This window comes from Barbus barbus (genome assembly GCF_936440315.1).
Source record: "Barbus barbus genome assembly, chromosome: 8".
NCBI lineage: Eukaryota > Metazoa > Chordata > Actinopteri > Cypriniformes > Cyprinidae > Barbus > Barbus barbus.
The window spans coordinates 12,000,374-12,019,803 of NC_136736.1; the positions used below are offsets into that span (position 1 = coordinate 12,000,374).

Genomic DNA, 19,430 nt, shown 5'->3' on the forward strand with positions numbered 1-19,430 from the left:
GTTTTCTCCTTGGGGTGTTTCAGGGGTTAGAAATAGGATTTTGCTTGGGGAATAAGTTATTGATTTCTCCTCCTGGTCCAGAGAGGCTGGGCTGAGGACAAGCAGCGATAAGGGTGAAAGTTAACAAGCTCCCGAAAGTCTGCTGAAATGCTATAGCGCCTCTCAGCATTCGGCTAGTTTAATCTAATGCACCATTACCGTTACGGGTATCAAGATAAAACTCAATGCTGGGCGCATTTATAATGTGCAACCATAGAGCGTGAAAGAGAGGACTAGCTAAATGTTTGAAATATCAGGGCCATGAGGAAAACATAAGATTTATAAGTAAAATAAGCAATTTGTGTTGAGCTTGAATACAAAAATGTTTGCAAGATCTTAAAGAAAAAGCAATGAGTCAGCGATCAGTTATCTTCAAACAGTGAATATGATTAAAACGTGAGGAGCATGAAATCTTGCAGTATAATAATACTAAAGGCTGCCCCAACTGACACTGAAGAGCATGTTATGACATGATTGCTTAATGAAAGCAGTCTAAACGGCCCTCTTACACACTTTCTGTGTGCATGAATTTGCATTCTAATCATATATTAGTGTGTCAGGCTAATTACCTGAAGGATGATTATTTATATGGAGACAGCTGTCAAAAAAAAGTTGCATTACATTTACATACATTAAATTTTTTAGAAAATGACCAATCATTTTGCTAGTTGCAATTTAGACCTTCAACCCATTGGCCACTACTGAAGTCCACTTTATGGAGAAAAATCCTGGAATGTTTTCCTCAAAAACCATAATTTATTTTCGACTGAAGAAAGACAGACATGAACATCATAAATTGACATGGGGGTGAGTAAATTATAAGGACATTTTTATTCTGGAAGTGAACTTATCCTTTAAAATTCAGAATGAAACAAGCTACACAATTTAAGCGGAGAACAATAACATTACACGTGACATTACAGGTTCCCTTTTAATTTTCTCTATTAATAAATTAGTCACATTTTCGGTTAACAACACATTTTATCTTTTTGAAGATTAAATAAAAGAGGGTTTATTAACTGGCGCCCATCATTCCTCGACCACACAACAAGTGCCAAACCTACCAACTCTTCTGTTAGAGGCCTGTCACAGTCACTCATTAAGAATGGAAGAGGGGTGACAGATTAAACAACATGAAAAAAAGGAGAACCACATGAACATAAACTATTGCAATAAACTGATTTTGGATGCAGTTGTTAGAGTATTTTTGATTTGTGATTGTGTCTTTGTCCCTCCAGAGCCTGCTGTAAAAATTATGTTCATGTGCAGCTTCAGGAAGAAAAACTAATTGCATTCAATATGCACAGACTGTTCCGTTGACTGAACCAAACCCCATAAAAATCTCCATGGATAACAGTCAGTATTTGCAATATGTCATTTTGCATTTGCTGAAGGAATACAAGCTGTATCAGATCTAAGCAAGACAATTGCTGGTCAGTGAGAGACAGTCAGTTGGCTGGTTGCAATACCAGAATTCAGAACAAAACAACTAAACAAAAGAGAAAGGATGTACCTCAGCAACTTGTTTTTCATGCATTGTCTCATTATCCACAGGATCAACACTGGCTACAAATCTCATTACAATCTATAGACAATGTCAGAGACAAACTGTTTTCAACATTTGCTGAAGGACTGTTAACCATGCATTAAATAAACTAAACACAAAACACTAAAAGCACGTTGGAAAATAAATTATTCTCGCCAAGACGCAACCTTAACACCACCCTGTGCTTCTAAAGTCACGTCTATGCATTTAGTATTGATTTTGCCACTGTGACATGGATCACTCATCGATCTCACCAAGCTGGCAAGAGGAATAGATAGGAGTGTGTTAATAGAGACCCTGATGTGACTCTCCTCAGAAAATCTACAGCAAACTAGTGGTTTCCAAGCCCACCCCAGTGGCTCTGCATTGGACTACTTGCAACAGCTATCAATTAGAGTTGTGTGACACCATCTGAGCAGATGTGTGATGTTCACTTTGAAGGAGAATAGGGTTCCATTTGAAGTTCACATACTGAATTTTAATTATTAATATCTGAATTTATAAAACTGTTGTACCGACTCTGACTCTGATTAAAACATTAATGTGCCAAGTTGATCAGGCAGGATAATGAACTGCATTACTTGGTAGAAGATCTGATTGTTGTTTTTCAAATTTATTAATACTAAAATTGTATTTACATGAATAAATAACATTGCATAAATGTTAAGTGAGCATTGGTCTTGTTTTCTCTTAAAACAGGAGTACACTGATTTTATGTTAATATAATATTTATATTACATCAGTGTTATTTACAACTGAATATTTCTTTATTCTATTTCCTATTTAATTGTATTTTTTTTATTAACATCACAGCACCCAAGCTCATTACTTTGACAATACAGGGAAATAACACAAAGGTAAGCATATACTTTGTAAGTTTGCCAATGAATTGTGATGCAAAACTATACCCAGTACTGTGTTAAACCATCACAGAGTAATTGAATGTTTTTATAAATCGCCTCATTAGGGTTATGAACAAGCTTTCTACGATCCACAGAAATCATTTAGGCCTCTGAACAGGCTATAAGTTATCCTCCTGCTAAATGAAATCCAATTAACATCTGTTTATCAGGCTGAATCAACAGCCATAAGTTTAGCTGCAATGACTGTGACAAACAATTAGATCTAATTGCAATATACATGAGGCAGGGAAGTACAGATTGTGTGAGCATCAGACAGAAAATAATGATAACTCCATTATACTGATACCTATCCTAGTATGTAGCCTAAAGATGAGCCCCAGAAACTTTCAAAATGTTATAAAACATTTTCATTACACCTTTTGTAATAGAGAATTAACTACAATAGAGACTTTCAAATATGTTCTTGATTCTTTAGGGGAACCATGTAAACATTATTCGTGTGAACAATGAACCAGAAATTCTCTACAGAAACTCTTTAGATAACAGGCTTTCCAGTGTGTCTTATCAGAATTATTTCCACATCTGTGAAAAATCTCAATTCTGACTCAGGCGAGACGTTTGTAATCTTTTGCTATCCTGAACCTTGGCTGATCCATAATCTGATAGCAGGCAAGTAAACTTTCTCTAGATTTTCTCCTGTTTTTATCCAAATCAAATACTGCAGAGGCAGGTTTACTTCTTATTTATGGCATACAGTAACTGGAAATGTTGGATGTATAATGCCACTATGTCTGCATTAGTTCTGAAATTAGATAAACGTGATGTGACTGCATCAACAATATTAAAGACTAAAATTAAAAGTAAAATTACCTTCAAATGGTTTCTTTGGCTTGACTTGGCTTCCACATTTTTCCAGATTACCTCAATTTGGCTTTTTCTCAAATTCAACTAACAGTTAAATTATGTATGTATATTTATATATAAAACAACAAAAATTCTAATTTACCAAACTTGCATATGAACAGTGTTACTTTAGTATAATTTACATAATTTATATTCAAATTTTGAATTAGCATTTAAATGTTTAGTTTTTAGTTTTTTTTTGCCCTCATTCATTCATTAATTATATTTATTAATTTACATTTATTTAAATGATCCATTTTAGTTTTATTTCAGCTTGTGCCCAGGAAACATTTCTAACTTTCATTTAAAGTTTTTCATCTTCTAATATTTATATTGCATTTTAGCTATATTTCAATTAACAAATATAGTTTTTAATAGGATTAGTTATATAAAACGACACTGGATGTGATGACATTGTGAAAAAAATAAAAATAATTAAAAATCACAAAATAGCCTAAGATATTAAATAAATATACCTCAAAAATGCACAATACTACTTCAGCATATTTAAAGTATGTAACAGTTGCACATTATTACACAGCATTTATTATAGACAGCACCTATTTTATCAGCTATGCTAACCAACACAACTACTGTCTAATCTGAGACTAAAATGCATCTAAAAACAAGTTAGAGAGGTGAAGGTAAATTGGATGAACAGCTTTTAGTACAACTGCATTTGACTGAATTGAAATTTAATTCTATTAGAAGGACATTTCATCCCAACCTTGAACCTTGTGTGACGCAAAAAAATCAATTTACAAGATGCGTGTAAGCCAGTTACATAGACCAACTGCAGTAGCCTTGCTTAGATGTACGGCAAACTCATTATCCTCTTCCTTGGTCAAATTAAATGATGCTTCAAAAGGGTAGTAAGAACCAAGATGGTTTTGTAGAATGGAATTTTAGCGGATAAGTAAATACTCTATTTGATTGCACTGATATAGTTACATGAATATTTAATGAAGTCTTGTTTGCCGAGTAAAATTCATCTAAATATTCAGAGCTAGAAAGGGCAGGAAGGTTGTGAGTTTCATGTGAAATCAATAAACTGACAATATCTGCCAAACAACTAGATATGACCTGAGGAGATGGGACTTCTAATACTGAGGCTTTTCATCTAGGCTATAAATAATTCATAAATAAAAGTTAAAAAATTAAAAAAAAAGATATAAAGAAAGAAAAAGTATCAAGATTATATAACAGACCAACACAGACACTAAAAAAAAAATAAACATCAAAAGCACCTTTATGATGTTTCACAAAATAACTATGATAATATGCAATAATGACATACAATTTTCCAAATGCATGGCATGGTTTCCCATAACCTCTTGCCTCTGTAATTTACAGCAGCGATCACTAAATGGACAGGATGATACCAGGAAACTCTCACAAAGAGCCGGATGGGGGATCAAAGGGGGATGTTCAAGTCAGATGCTATCACATACACACACATATGATTTCTAACTGCATTCCCTAACAGCACATCTCACATGCACCCTCTTCGTACTCCATTAAAGTGCCAGAGAGCCCTTGAAGTGTCACCTGTACACCATTAGCTTTTTCATCTAATTCATACAATGCTCTGGGGCCACGGCCAAACAATTATGCCAGAGCTAACATTGGTTTTTATAAGTCGGCGAGGATCATGTTTGAATATCCTCTCCTAAGAGAGTAATTTTTGTATTCAGATGCTAACATGCTTTCAAGAACCAGAGAAAGACCTGATGAAAACCCAGAGAGCCTCAAAACAGACTTTCAAATCTAGATTTAGAAATAGCTACTTGATAAAAGCACACACCCAAAGCAGCCATTTTAAATAAGTTCATGCAGAATAACTAAATATACAGTTTTTGTTTAACAAACGTTAAATGCTTGAATATCTGTTATAAAGTCTCATCCTCGAAATGATTCGAGGTAGTCACTAAAACTAAATTGTACTGATGTAATGCTGCCCTCTACTGGAAAAAAAAATCCAATAATAATTCCTATGACAGATGCTTCCATTCGTCTTTAATTCAATATTTCCAGTGCTTTATTTATATCTGTTCTCGTGGGACTGTAAGTCGGCACAGTTTACAGTAACGCATCCAAGTCATAAATTAACTTTTTCACCATATTCTAATTTTCTGAGATGCACCTGTATCCAAATACCCACACTTGCTGTCTTTGCACTTGACAACGTATATGACGTATTTCCTGTGTTTGGCCCAAGTGTTCAAATGAGGATGAAGACCACAAGTGTAGACCACCAGTGAAAAGCTGTTTTTGGGAGATACTGACACCAATACACAGTATATGCTAAAGAGACAATCAATTTGTTCAAAAGTTATCTTTTTTTTTTTTTCTTTTTTACATAAATCACTCTTTGTTGCTTATATTTTTTGGTCATGTATTCATCCTACAGAAAAGAAAATAAGAAATTCACAGAGCATTTGTCCATCCATACATTCTGAACCACTTGTATATGTGGGGTTGCAGGAGTCTCATTCAGCTTTAGTAGATACATATTTCCAAATTTAGTACTTCTGGCACATGTAACTGATGATATAAGGTTATTTGAGGTCATTGTCCTCAAATGATAAAGTGTTCATTGCATGTGAGGCAGTCAGTCTAATCAGAGAAGATGACTGTGTGCAATGCTTCAACTGCTCACAGAAGTCACATGGTCATTGAATTACACTGCACACTTAGGCACACAGTTCTGACAGCAGTAATTTAATGACTTCCTAAGGGTCTTTTTTTTCCAGACACATTTTTTGTTTTGCTTTTTTAATTACAGTGTCATGCTCCACACAGTTCTTTTTCAAACACAGTAACTGTTGTCAGAGTGTGCAACAGCTTCCAAAGCTTATGACATAGGACATAAAACTTGTGATGCGAATCGAACTGGAACTTTAATAGAGGCGTTAAAGACATTAACAGTTTTGAAGAATTACATTATCATTTTTTAAGGAAGCCATCTTTAACATGGTCATATAAAATGCTTGGTGGATTAAAAAAAAAAGTGCTGTCAAACGATTAATCGCGATTAATCGCATCCAAACTAAAAGTTTTTGTTTACATGATATATGTGTGTACTGTGTATATTTATTATGTATATATGAATACACACATGCATGTATATATTTCATGCACATATTATGTAAACAAAAACTTTTATTTTGGATGCGATTAATCGTGATTAATCGTTTGACAGCCCAAAAAAAAAATCTAATTAAAAAATGATTCATTCATTTAAGCCATTAGTATAACTTGTAATAAATATGTAGGCTAATTATTCGACAACTAGCACATATAAAGAGTGTCTTTTTTCATAATCTGAAAACATTTTCCAACATCTTTACAAAATCTATTTTATTTAGTTTATATTCACTATGTAAACCTTTCCCCTGGAATTCATACAAAAACTCTCCAACTAAAACTACATATTTTTTGTTCATATTTCAACTAAATTATTAACTATAGTTCATAAAATTATATGCTACACATATAATGCATCAAAAACAGGTTTTTAGACATTCTGGTCCATCAAGATCTACACATACAAAACAGCACAATTTCACTGAACAGACCTCCAGTATTACATCTGCAATATTTAATTAAAAAAAGACAACCTTAGCTTCTATTAGCTCAGAGATGCTTGTTTACGATTTCTTTCTTGCTCAGAACAGCAGATTGGTATCCATATCCACTGTAGGAATGAAAATATGACAAAGTTGAAAAACCTGGTTTGCTTTTAAAGTTTTTGATTTATTTAAAACGTGCATAAATAATGCATTTAAAGTGAATGAATAATAAATTAAAATCACTTTGAACTGTTTAAGATGAGGCCTTCAAAATAGTCTTACCTTCCTTAATACCGAAGCAGCTGCACCACTCCTTGAAGGAGACCAATTTGTCCTTGTCAGCATCACACTTTTGGAAAAAGACTGAGGTGCAATGCTCCAATGGAACTAGGGGAACGCGCAGTGGAGCCAGCTCAGAGTGAGAAAGAAACCTGCAACAGCATAATGTGAACAAAAAAAAAAAAAAATTGTCATGAGCATAAAAATTAACAGAAGAAAGAAAATATGAGCGTATTTCATGTCCACTCCATTTGAAAGACCAACACTAGATTCTTAAAGCTACTATATTAAATTTTCTTGCATCTCAGTTTAATGCAGAGAGACATTTATAAGTAAATCGTTTGTAGGCAGTTTTCCCCCACACTGCAGCTTTAAAGCCTCTGTCTGACCACTGACATTGTGGAGGATATTGGCACCAAGTCTGTCTTTTTCTGGAAATGTCCCTCAACCACATCCTCACACCAGCTAAAAATATTACTGAACCTCCTGTATGAGTAAGTCACAGTTAGAATAGTTTCTGCCTCAGACGTCTTGCCCACGAATTGCCCATTTGTGACCAATGTATGCACATACTGTAGAGCTCCAAACTGCAGAGAATTTCCCAAAATCGCATGTTCTCATCTAATTGGGCAGCTATAAGCAAGTTTCCGGAATCAGGGTTCAAATATATTTTTAATCAGGAAATTTGACTTCATTTACAAAGATATTTGGGATTTCTCCTTTCTGATAAACTAAAGAATATTGCAAGGTCTGTACAAACACACAGCCCCCACCTGTCTGAAGGATGCTGGTCCATCTGTGCAAACTGCCAGTGCACTGGATAGATGTACATGATGTAGTTCTTCTCAAAATCCTGCTGTAGAATCTCAACGGGGTGATCGCCTGCATGAAGACGTCTCTCACTCTCATAGATCTTCTCAACCTGTTGAGCAGAGCATTCGTCATCTGTGATGAATTCATATTTGGTGGTTTAGATTTAATCAAGGGCTATTTTTCAAGGTAGTACATCAACATCAACACTGTGTTTTACTGTCAAAAGTTGGAGAGCTGAGTAGAATTCGTCTCCTGTTTATTGTTTTAAACCTACTATTTGTCTCTTTGGGAGACATGTGATATCTAGATGAAAAACTGTCTGTCCAGTATCTTTGATAGACATACCCTGATACTTTGTTTAGCTGTGAGAAAGCCAGGAGACATGGATTCATGCTCATATAACTGCAAAAGCACGTTCTTCAGCCAATCCCGCATACGCAGAGGGAACTGCACCAGCTCCGACTCTGGGCATGGAGGAATAACTGCCAGACAAAACACACAAAATAAATGTTAGGATAAATAATAATAGACAAAAATAAAACTGTATACACATTAAGAACATAGAACGGTAACACTTTCGTATAAGGACCAGTTCTCACATTTAACTGGTCACTTATTAGCATGCCTATTATGAACATATTGGCTGTTTATTATTGCTTATAAAGCACATATTCTGCATGACCATATTCTACATCCCATACCCAATACATTAACCATTAATAAGCAGCAAATTAGGAGTTTATTGAGGCAAAAGTCATAATTAACGGTTTGGTAATGGCAAGAACTGTACCTTAAAATAAAGTGTGAATGCATTTATGAAATGGATGAATTCAGTGCGAAATATTTGAGTTTATATTCATGTGTCTGAAGTGTATTTATAGACTTTGGTAAATCTGAGTGCAGTTTCTGAGACATTGTTGAGAAATCTTCAGAAACTAATATCTTTACATATCTTCTCACATGCTAATTTTACACCTAAATTTGACCTCTCAGGTGCTAATAATTAAAATAAGCATATTAGTGTTTCTTACATTTGCAGGATCCAGTGTAATCCAGGTGAAGTCTGTGGCCTATTTTGGTCCCCTCAAGGCCACACTTGGTAGCAAAAAGCTGACAGGATGTGTCATATGTCTTATTGTCAGTTCCGCATACCTACAATGAAAATGTCCCAATGATAACAGCTTATAATTAGCTAATTATTTTTAAACATATTTTTTCTTCAATCAGTATCTGATAATTAAATGTTTGATCTGTAATGGAATATGTAACTATGCACTCTCAGAAGGTACAAAACTGTCACTGGGGCTGTACTCTTTCAAAAGGTATAAAATGTACACTTTAGGTTCTAACATGTACTTTTAAAGAACTAATATGCACCTTTAAGGTACTAATATGTACCATTTAGGGGTAAATGAGGATGCACCTTTTAGCTTTTGTACCTTAGGGTACAACCCCAGTGACAGATTTGTACCTTTTTTCAGATTTTTAAATTAAAGCATTTTTATTGAAATCAGCTGAATGCATATTAAACTAATTAGGTATACTTACATGCTCAAAATCATTTACACTGGGAGGACATTCTGACGGCTCCTGACACACACAGACTGGTTTGTTCTCATCATTCATTTTGCATGTCTTTCCTTTTTTACAGCGAAAGTTCTCACAGGGGTCTGGATAAAACAATGAAAGAATGTGTAAATATCTTCTCAAAAACTCTATCCTCAAATTAAGCATCCACTGCTGCTTTAAAAGGCTCTCAAAAAGACATCTAATAAATGTTATATATAACAACCCTGTACAAAAAGTGCCAGCATTCCTTTCCCTCCATTGGTTTGGATAGAGTGTAAACCAGGCGCTAAGGCTCTCATTGACTTCTTAAGCCAGGGTGGTTTAACAGTCTATGTTAAAGAAAAACTTTGCTCAGCAGATTCCTAATAAGAATTCGGGGCTATGGAGACAATGTTGGAACAACACTAACCATCTGGCAACCCCTGTCCGCTGGGCCGATGGGTGGGTCGCATGTCAGGGTAAAGCTCCATAGCGGCCCTGATCTGTACGGGATTCATCCCCACCAAGCGAGACTGTAAAGAGGTACAACCAACACATTTAAACATTTCAAAGACTTTGGAGGGAATATACTATAAATATGTGGTCTAATTCAAATACTTTAAACTAGCGCCCCTGCATAAACTAGCCATTATTTTTCAAATAAGAATTTTTTAATAAGATTTTTTCTTATGTAAGACTTACAATTCATTAACTACTAAATGTAAACTTAAATGTTTTGGGTTATGTTATGTTTCATACTCAGGCTTTAATGGCTTAATGGTATGGCTTTAACCTTTCAATAACACTAATATTTAACTTGAGAAATGTCTCAGACGAAGAATCAATGTAATAAAATTTCAGAGAAATATGGACATGCTTTTAGCGCTAATCAGTGAACATTTTACTTCAGAATGGCTGACTTTTGTGTTTGAGCTATAATTTGCATAAAAAAAGATCAATAATTTTGTTTGCACTGTGTAAATATCCTACATATGGTGTTAATAGCATGTAGTTAAACTGTTTGCGGTGGTTAGTGAATTTAGCCTCCACTTCTTTAATACTTTAAATGAATAGTACTTAGTTAATCTACTAAAAGCACGTGTTGGCTATATACTGTACCAGCATGTATTGTGAAAAGCTTAGAGTCCGGTTGTGTGTTTATCTAGCAAATTCTCATCTACTTTAAGATAACAATGTATGTGTGATGCATTTTGTACCCATTTCCCATTCTTCTTTCTGGTTTTAGGCTCTGTATTTTCAGTGGGCTCTTCCAATTTTTCTGGGTCTTTCCTAGGAGTATGTTCTTCAGTTACTTCTATTGTACTGGCCTGGTCACTCTGCATCTTCTCCAGCTGCTGGTTGTTTCGCTGCTTCTTGGATTTGCTCTTTCCATGGCTGTTACCTTCATTCTTCTGCTTTTTCTTCTCCTTCTTTGTCTTCTTGCCACTAGAAAGAACACTATCCTCAGATTCAGTGCTGTTCTTCTCATCCTGATCACTCTTCTCTTGTTCATTGTCATTCTCAGAGTCTTGTAAAGGCTCGTCTTGGGTTTGTTCTGCTGGCACGTCCTGTTCTTCTGCAATATCCTCAGAGTCAGTGTTGAATTGCTGAGAATCATAGTCCACTGTGACTGTGGGAATCACATCTTCAGCTGTTTCCTCCATCTCTTTTTTCTTAATGTTGATGGCTGAAGCTTTGACCTCCTCCAGCTTGGTGGGAAGTGGTTGTGAAGCATCACGGTCAGCTGCATAGTCCAAATCAATTGGTATCTCTGACTCAGTACTGCTGTCGGTCTCATTTGCATCCTCTACCTTGTTCTCACCTTCTCTTTTTTCAGTTCCATCTTCAATCGTCATTGTAGATTCTCCATCTTTCTTTCCCTCCTCCTCCATCTCCTTCATTTCTTTGTCTTTTTTTGGACTGTCATCATCATCTTCATCCTCCTCCACAGGTTCATCTACCTCCTCAGGGACCTGCAGAAGCTGAGACAGTGCCTCCTCACTCAGGAGCCAAGGTGTATTCTTCTCACCTTCCTCTGAACCTACAAGCTCTTCTGCCCCTGCTTGCTTCATCTCCACATGGCTCTCATTCTCCTCACTCTTGTCCTCATCCTCTGGGTCCTGTGTGCTGGACTCAAAAGGCAGAAATGTGGGCAGAACTCCATCATTACTGTCATGACGCTTCACTGACTCTGGCTTAAAATTTTTGGGAAAAAGTTAATTATGATTATTATTTTTATGAATATTTTAAATTTTGTTCTTAAAAATCCTACATTTAAGCAACATATAACAGATTTACAATTTTGAAGAAAGCAAATTATATATCCTGGATTCATTTATAAAACAAAAATTGAAATATTTTGATTGAATTAGTGTTCTTTAACAAACCAGTTGAGTGAATAATTCAATGACTCTCTCATACAGACATCAGTTGTTGTTTCTGAATGAATCAAAGATTTTGAACAATCTTTTTTTTTTTACATTTTTAATATAATATAATAATAATAATATATATTTTTAACATAAAATGTATAATTGTATATAATTTATAAATATATTAAAATATTGGCACATGGCTGAAAACAAAAACGACTTGAAAACTATAGGAAACACAATTTAATGCAGAAGTATATGTAAAATATTTTTTTTCAGAGGTCTACGAGTAAATTTTATCTTTTTAATGATTACCTGCTCTTTTGGAGTTGGGTAGTGTTTGACATGCTGATTTTTTACACGAGGCTTACTTTGTACCTAAAAAAAAAAAAAAAAGAGAGAGAGAGAGATAGAGAGATAGAGAGATGGATAGATGGATAGATGGATAGATGGATAGATGGATAGGTTGAGGTTAAGCTGTCAAATATCTCACCAGGTAGTAATAAATAGGACAGTATCATACCATGCTGAACTTTCTTTATAAAAATGTTCATTTTTCAGCATAGAGTTTGAACTGAATTTCAACTGAATTTACCCAGTCAAAAATCTTGTTTCAGCTGCACGACTCATACAAACTCATACCAACATGAAATTACATTGCTGTTTATGTAATCCTTCCAACTCAATTGTTTGAGATTATCTAAGGCTAACCGCTCTGTTGTAATTTCTTGGAGAAATACAGATATCTTGCCAGTGAAGTATTTCCTGATAAGTAACTAATGTTGAGAGTCCATTTACATTACATTCTCGAAGCTGAACTGAAAAACATGCCTCTGTCTTATGATTTATGCAAGGCATTTTGTCATTTTAAATCTACACAATTATCCTTTCACCAGCCATGGGACTGTGGGATTGATTTACTGCCCAGCAGAACTCCATTTAAGAGTTAGTCTACTCCCATTCCAATCCCAAGAGTAAGGCAATGGAATAATATATAGCCATGTTTGTGATTAGCTGTGTCAAACCCTCTCTGTTGGCCCGGGTCATATATTACAACAGATTTCGTTGCAGCTTACAATGTTCCCACTGATTTATCTACACACTTGATAATTTGATTGACTCTCTAAAAGCTCCTTGTCTCAAATTCCCACCATGCATATTTCTCATTTCTTGCGTTTTGAACTTTATTCTTCTTGGAAACGTCTTTTGGGTTGGTGTCTGATTCCATTTGGTTCTTTGAACTTTGAACATGATTGTGGCCTTATAGAAAAAAAATGCAGAACATTTTGAGATTTTACTTACATATGCAGCCAGTGCTGAGACCAAAAAGCAGAGGAGAAACAGGTCTTTCTTCATCTCTAGAAAAACAAAACAAAATCAACAATAATTTGTATGGATGTCAGCAGGGTCCTGTGCCCTACCTTAAAACTTCCTGAAAAACTTGAAGTGACAATGTCCCCATTCTCTATTCTCTCTAAGAACTCTGCTGTTCTGCCCTCTAGGCCGTTCTCACACAGGGTTCAGAGCTCTTCATCTATATGCTGGACGTACTCCTACCATGACACCCCAGCATAAATCAGCCGCCTCAGTTGTCGTGGTAACAGGGCCCAGGAGATGAGCCCTGTTCAAAAGTCACATTCAAAGTCCGGAGGGGCAAAGCAAACATCAGAAGCTACTAGACTGGAAAAAGAGTCGACTAAGTACACAAGCTTTTTGCTTCCTGCACAGAGACAATGTGCCCATTATTGGCCATGTTGATGTGGACAATGACTGGGGTGCAATGGCATGAAGATACTGCATGCCAAAAGATGATATATAATTTTTCATTATTAAATTATTTTAATTTATATTTTCTTTTTGTTTTAAAAATGCACAGTAAATTTACAACAATGACTTCAATTTCGCCGTGCATATTTTACTTCCTGATTATTTATCATGACAACTACTTTCAGAGAACAAACTTGGAATAGAAAGTTTAAACTTGCACAAGAAGAATCTCCAGCAATTAAAAACTGCTAATATATGAAAATATACATTGTTATTGATGACACCAACATGATATGCATCATCATTTTTTGCATAACCTTTTATTTCCATTAACCTTAACTATTATTTCAGAAGTGATAATTTTTTCACTTAACTAGAAATTGAATTTGAGACTTACCTGAGCTGTGATATTGCCGATAAAAGGGGAGTAATTTCGAGTCACAGAGAGTCACCGAGAGGCAGTCAGTCAAAGTTCCTCTTGCTCCCTTCTGCCTCCCCCTCAGCACTGTACATCAGATGTCCTTCATCTGCATTCGGCCATTCAAAGAGACACAACTAACTGAAGCTTCGGTGGGGGGTGGGGAGAAGAACAGAGCGATGGAGAGTCACTCCAAAACACACCGTTACAATTTAACCTCACTCAAACTTTAAAAATGTATTTAATGTTTCCAGTGTATTAGCATTTTTGGATTATTAAACATTTTATTTGAACAAACTAGTTATGTTTTCTAAAAACATGTAATATATCTATGTGGAAAACAAAGAGACCTACTGGTGCTTGGTAGATTTTTCAGATCTTGATCTTGACCGGGAACTTTGACATTCAAAGCTACAAGCAGAGTTTAAAAGCCACCTGTAGATGGCGCTCAGTGTTTTTGCAGACCTTGAATTTTTGCCAACTGGCTGACACCAGATCATTTTATTCACTGTGCAGCTATTTTGGTTACAGAGTATCAGTTCATTTTGGTTTATTTAAATAAAACCTCTATCTATCGATCAGTCAATAAAATATATTTATATTTTAGTTCGATTTTTTAATTTTATATATATATATATATATATATATATGTATATATATATATATATATATATATATATATATATATATATATATATCTTTAGAATTTGTGACAAATAAACATCTTAAAACATAGTGTGCTTATTTGCTTGTTTTCAACCACACTGTACCCTAGAAAAAACCTAGTAATAACTACTATTACTACTACTACTAATAATATTTCTCTCGATTTCTTTATTTTGAGCGCTTTAATATTAGAGCTCTAGAATATTATAGTAATAATAATAATAATACTAATAATAATGATTACTACTACTAATAATAATTCTCTCTGTTTCCTTATTTTTAGCTCTTGAATATTAGAGCTCTAGAATATTAGCATATAATAATTACTACTGCTACTAATAATAATTCTCTCTTTATTTCTCTCTTATTCTTTATTTTGAGCTCTTGAATAATATACCCTTTCTCTCTCATCTTTCTCACAGCTACCCTTTCCATCCACCTTTTATCAGGAAATCTAATTATAACTGCAAGCAAATTCCACTCAAATTGCGAAAGCTGAATATTCGTTAGTGAACCACTATGCATTGTTTTACATTTCCTCTAAACCATATCAGTAAACATCTCGGTGTGCTGCTATATGTGGGTTTTCGGGTACACTGCAATGATTATGAGTGTGAGGAATGTTTGTAAAATGGAAATATTCCACTCTTCACCAACACACACACACACACACACACACACACACACACAGACACAAAAGAAAAAAAAGTAGCACTCCAAATATGGAGCTCCAGGAAGTGGTGAGAGAGAGGGGGAAAAAAAAAAAATCTTTATATATGAATATTTATATAAGCAAGCTATCATAAAGGAAGCAAGCCATGTGTTGTTTTCAACATTTTATATCCATAATAAACATATAGAATTTAAATAAGGTATATACATACTGTTTGTATATGAAAAAGAAAACAAAATGCTCTGTGTTGGAATGCTCTCATTATGGACTTCCTGTCCCAGTGTGGGATTAGACCGTACTCTTACTTAGTATTTAGAGGCCACACACCCTATAGTTTAGCATCTTAAAATAGACACGTACAGGAGAGGAAGTTTGGGTGAGCGTGCACTGTAGTGTGTGTCATTGCATTATGTAAACATTCTTACTGTGGCACTCTCATTTTCTTGTATATTCCAGCTCCAGTTAATGTGCCCCCACAGTAATCTGAGTGTTGGCGAGCAGGAAGTGATGCTGTTACCTTAATGAAGAGTCAGCCTGTTAAATAGCGCTTTTCTAGACATAACATTAAATCCAGTCTTTAGCTTTAGCTATAAACACCCTCTGTAAAGTACTCTCAATCATTTACTCGATCTCTTCTGCTTTCTTGGACTTTGCATTCGGACTAAGAGAAGAGAAAGGTAAGGTTTTCAAATTCACCCAATGCATTATTTTTAAGTAGCAACGTTTAAAGAAATGTTAAAACAAATTCTATATTGATTTTTATTCTTCAGATTTTATATTTCAGAATGAAACCTGCCATGTTGATTCTCTCTCTGCTGGGAGTAGCCTATGCTAATCCAGTGAGTACTGCAGTGAATAAAGTTTTAATGTTCTTCTGTCTTTCCATACATTTCAAAGAGTGACAACGTTTTTTTTCTTGAATTATCACACAGATCTTGCATAAAACGGCTATGGAGATGATTCAACATGCATCCAACTCTGTAAGTGATGCTCAGTTTATTTTCAAGAAACTTTGTGGTAACTTTTTAAAAAATGTTTTAGGTAAGCTGTTCTAATAAACTTTTATATTCCACAGTCGGAAAGCTCTTCAATATCTGAATCCTCCGACCAGAGTAATACCTCAGAACCTTCAGATGAGGTGCGCAACATATTCCACAACATATATACAAAAATAAACTTAAATGTGCATCTAGAAGGAGGGACAACTGTATGTTTTCAATGTTTATCCAAAAAATGATTTCCATATATATATATATATATATATATATATATATATATATATATATATATATATATATATATATATAAAATAAAAAAAAGTCAGTAAGTTAAGGATTTGCAGGTTGAAAGGAATTGCACAGCCAATTTGATTATAATAAAAAAATTAAGACAGCAACTGAACTTAAGTTGTTGTTGTTGCTTTTTTAAGTTGAAACAGTTGGGAATGTTTTACAGTGAGGAGAACCTTTTAATTTTCTTATCCCAAGAATATCCAACTATATATGCAAATCCATGCCAAATTTCTACCAGGAAAAAAAGAAGAATTTTTTTTTGTACAGCATTTAGTATTTTTAATAGGCTTTAATAAAAAGAATAATGTACAAATAAAACATACATGCATTAGTTATTCATTCATTCATTCATATATTTATTTATTTGTAGAAGTCTAAGGAAACTGTCTCCGACAGCAATGTAAGTGCAAAAACTATTATGTCAACAAATCTAACGAGAAAATATTTAAATATATATCTGTTAAGAAAATAGGCTAACTTCACTTTCTCTGTTTTCTTGATAGAGCTCAGAATCAACTGAATCGGACTCAAATGAATCGGTATAACTAAAAATAACTTTTCACATCTTTTCACAAATTTTCATAACCACTAAACAGATCAATATGACTGCAAATGTCTAACCATGTTTATATATATATATATATATATTTATTTTTTTTTTTTTTTTTTTTTCTCCAAGATCTCTAGTGAAAGCCATTCTGTGGAAAGTCTTGTAAGTTACTTTGCTTTAATACAACCTAAAACTCATGCTCTAAAGCGTATTGATTGCAGAGAAATTGATTTCCTGTTTATACTCTCCCACGTTCTGTCATCTGTGCTTATCTAGATTGGAAAAAGCGAGACTGCACTGATATCTGATAACACTCAAAGCAGTAAAGAGAACGTTCGTAGGGTAAGGAACGTCCAATTTCATGCATCATACAATGTGTGTGGTAAGTCTGGTAACACAGGAATAACAACCATTATATAATGCATTCATACAGGGCTGGATCTACACCCTCAAATGGGTCCATAAGGACAATAATGCCATTGTGCAAGCGACCAGCCAGCCAGAAGAGAATGACATCAAATCCACCAGTGACGCATCAAAAAAAAGTGAAAGCAGTGAATCAAGTGAAAGCCAGGAAATGGATGTTCTGAACACAAAGGAAGAGGATAACGGTGCCGACACAAGTGAAAGCACTGAAAACAGTTATATCGTTGATGGTACTAAGAACAGTGCCAGCAATAGCAGCAGCAGCAGCAGCAGCAGTAGCAGTGAAAGCAGCGAGTCCAAAAACAGCGCAGTGGACAGCGAAAGTCGCTCAACTGAGTGCCAACCAGGGGCTGACAGCCAAGAATGTGACAGTGAGGAAGACTTTCCTCAGGATATTGGTGATGATGGTGCAACCGACCCTTTCAATGGCATCCTAATGCCTGATGTCACTGAGCCCCAGCAGCAGTTTAAGAAATAATTTTATGACTCGATGCTCTGATATCTGCAAGTGGAAATCCCAGGAATATATTAAAATGGGAATGTTCTATTAAGGAAAATATTGAAACGAGGGTATGTAAGGAAATCTATATAGTATTAATATAACCCATTAAATAAATGTTAATAATACTGTTTTTAAGGTACCTCAGTCTGTTTTTAATTTAAAATTACACACATTGTAGGCATAGTTTGATATTTTTGTTTTATACTTTTTTTAATATTTGCTTTTTATCATTGGCTATCTCTGTAGCTGAAGTTGTGTACAGTATTTTTTTATATAGATTTTGTAGTCATTTATTTATACTGTTGGTATTAACCATTTTCAAATAAATAAAGTAAAGAAAAAGTCAAGTATTGCACGAGTCCTGTATTTCCCAGGAATTCTTAATGTTAAAAGTTGCATATGCAAGCACATACATTCCTAAAATTAAAGGGTTGCCCTAATGCAATCCAAGAGTAATTACCAACTTCATTGCCTATAATTTTACAGATTTAGTTCATACCTTTGCACAAGCATGCCTAAACAATAAAAATGTGTTTAGACAGCTGAACTGGCTGTTGTGTAACATCAAGCTATGAAAGAACACTTTCAGCAGTAAGGAATATTGCAACAATTATGTGTGTGTATGTGCTATTGACTTATTTACAAGTAATACATCATGTCTGTCAAACGCATGTCATTGCTGTTTTGATACCACAAGATGGTGGCAAACTTTAAAGAACAGTGTTGGGGTTTCCCTAGGCAGAACATCATGAACTCACACAAACATTACATGCTGAGCGGGATTTTCTGCCATTTCATGTGTGCTGCTTTTGGCAGAGGGATAAAGATTCCTTACGCTAAGAATGGGGGTTTAGACATTGTAAGTTTGTTAATTACTGTATAATTAAAATTACTGTTTTATGGTTCAGTCTTCAGATAACAGACTAAGCACCATTGGCTTTCATTGTCTAGACAATTGACACAGTGTGATCCAAGATAATGGCAGGCATTATCCATTATGACAAAAAGGGGTAAAAACTTTAAATAATGGGTTTTTCAGAGACTGCAATATATTGTGTGTAAGAATTTGCCAGATTCCCCAGTTTAAAAAGACCATATAAAATTGTCAGATGCTATTTTCCTCAGAGGTTAAGGTTAGCTGTTCAGCTCACAATATATTACATGGTACAATAAAATTAAACAATACACATTTTGTATGTTC

At 34.7% G+C, this 19,430-nt stretch overlaps 2 protein-coding genes across 2 annotated transcripts; one reads left to right on the top strand and one right to left on the bottom strand.

Moving 5' to 3' along the window:
* Nucleotides 1-6,772: 6,772 nt before the first annotated feature.
* Nucleotides 6,773-14,214, bottom strand: LOC306873840 (uncharacterized protein). The gene is made up of 11 exons (XM_079423340.1): nt 14,100-14,214; nt 13,238-13,293; nt 12,251-12,313; nt 10,781-11,758; nt 9,994-10,096; nt 9,564-9,685; nt 9,047-9,167; nt 8,361-8,497; nt 7,976-8,124; nt 7,206-7,354; nt 6,773-7,048 (listed from the first exon to the last, which is right to left on the bottom strand). The coding sequence occupies exons 2-11, from the start codon at nt 13,289-13,291 to the stop codon at nt 7,020-7,022; spliced, it is 1,905 nt and encodes a 634-aa protein (XP_079279466.1). The 5' UTR covers nt 13,292-13,293; nt 14,100-14,214; the 3' UTR covers nt 6,773-7,019.
* Nucleotides 14,215-15,799: 1,585 nt separating this feature from the next.
* LOC306873377 (uncharacterized protein) lies at nt 15,800-18,549 on the top strand. The gene is made up of 9 exons (XM_079422630.1): nt 15,800-16,136; nt 16,244-16,298; nt 16,392-16,439; nt 16,535-16,597; nt 17,122-17,151; nt 17,255-17,290; nt 17,431-17,463; nt 17,578-17,643; nt 17,735-18,549. Exons 2-9 carry the CDS (start codon nt 16,245-16,247, stop codon nt 18,203-18,205), a joined length of 801 nt encoding a protein of 266 aa, XP_079278756.1. The 5' UTR covers nt 15,800-16,136; nt 16,244; the 3' UTR covers nt 18,206-18,549.
* The last annotated feature ends 881 nt before the right edge of the window (nt 18,550-19,430 follow it).

Bases quoted from the DNA above. Each gene is read 5' to 3' on its own strand.
- LOC306873840 (XM_079423340.1), bottom strand. From the start codon at position 13,291: ATGAAGAAAGACCTGTTTCTCCTCTGCTTTTTGGTCTCAGCACTGGCT. The intron at 12,314-13,237 runs GTAAGTAAAATC...TTTTTTTTTTAG, and splicing joins TCTCAGCACTGGCTGCATAT to GTACAAAGTAAGCCTCGTGT. The intron at 7,355-7,975 runs GTGGGGGCTGTG...ATGCTGTTGCAG, and splicing joins GACCAGCATCCTTCAGACAG to GTTTCTTTCTCACTCTGAGC.
- LOC306873377 (XM_079422630.1), top strand. From the start codon at position 16,245: ATGAAACCTGCCATGTTGATTCTCTCTCTGCTGGGAGTAGCCTATGCT. The intron at 16,598-17,121 runs GTGCGCAACATA...ATTTATTTGTAG, and splicing joins CCTCAGAACCTTCAGATGAG to AAGTCTAAGGAAACTGTCTC. The intron at 17,291-17,430 runs GTATAACTAAAA...TTTTTCTCCAAG, and splicing joins AATCGGACTCAAATGAATCG to ATCTCTAGTGAAAGCCATTC.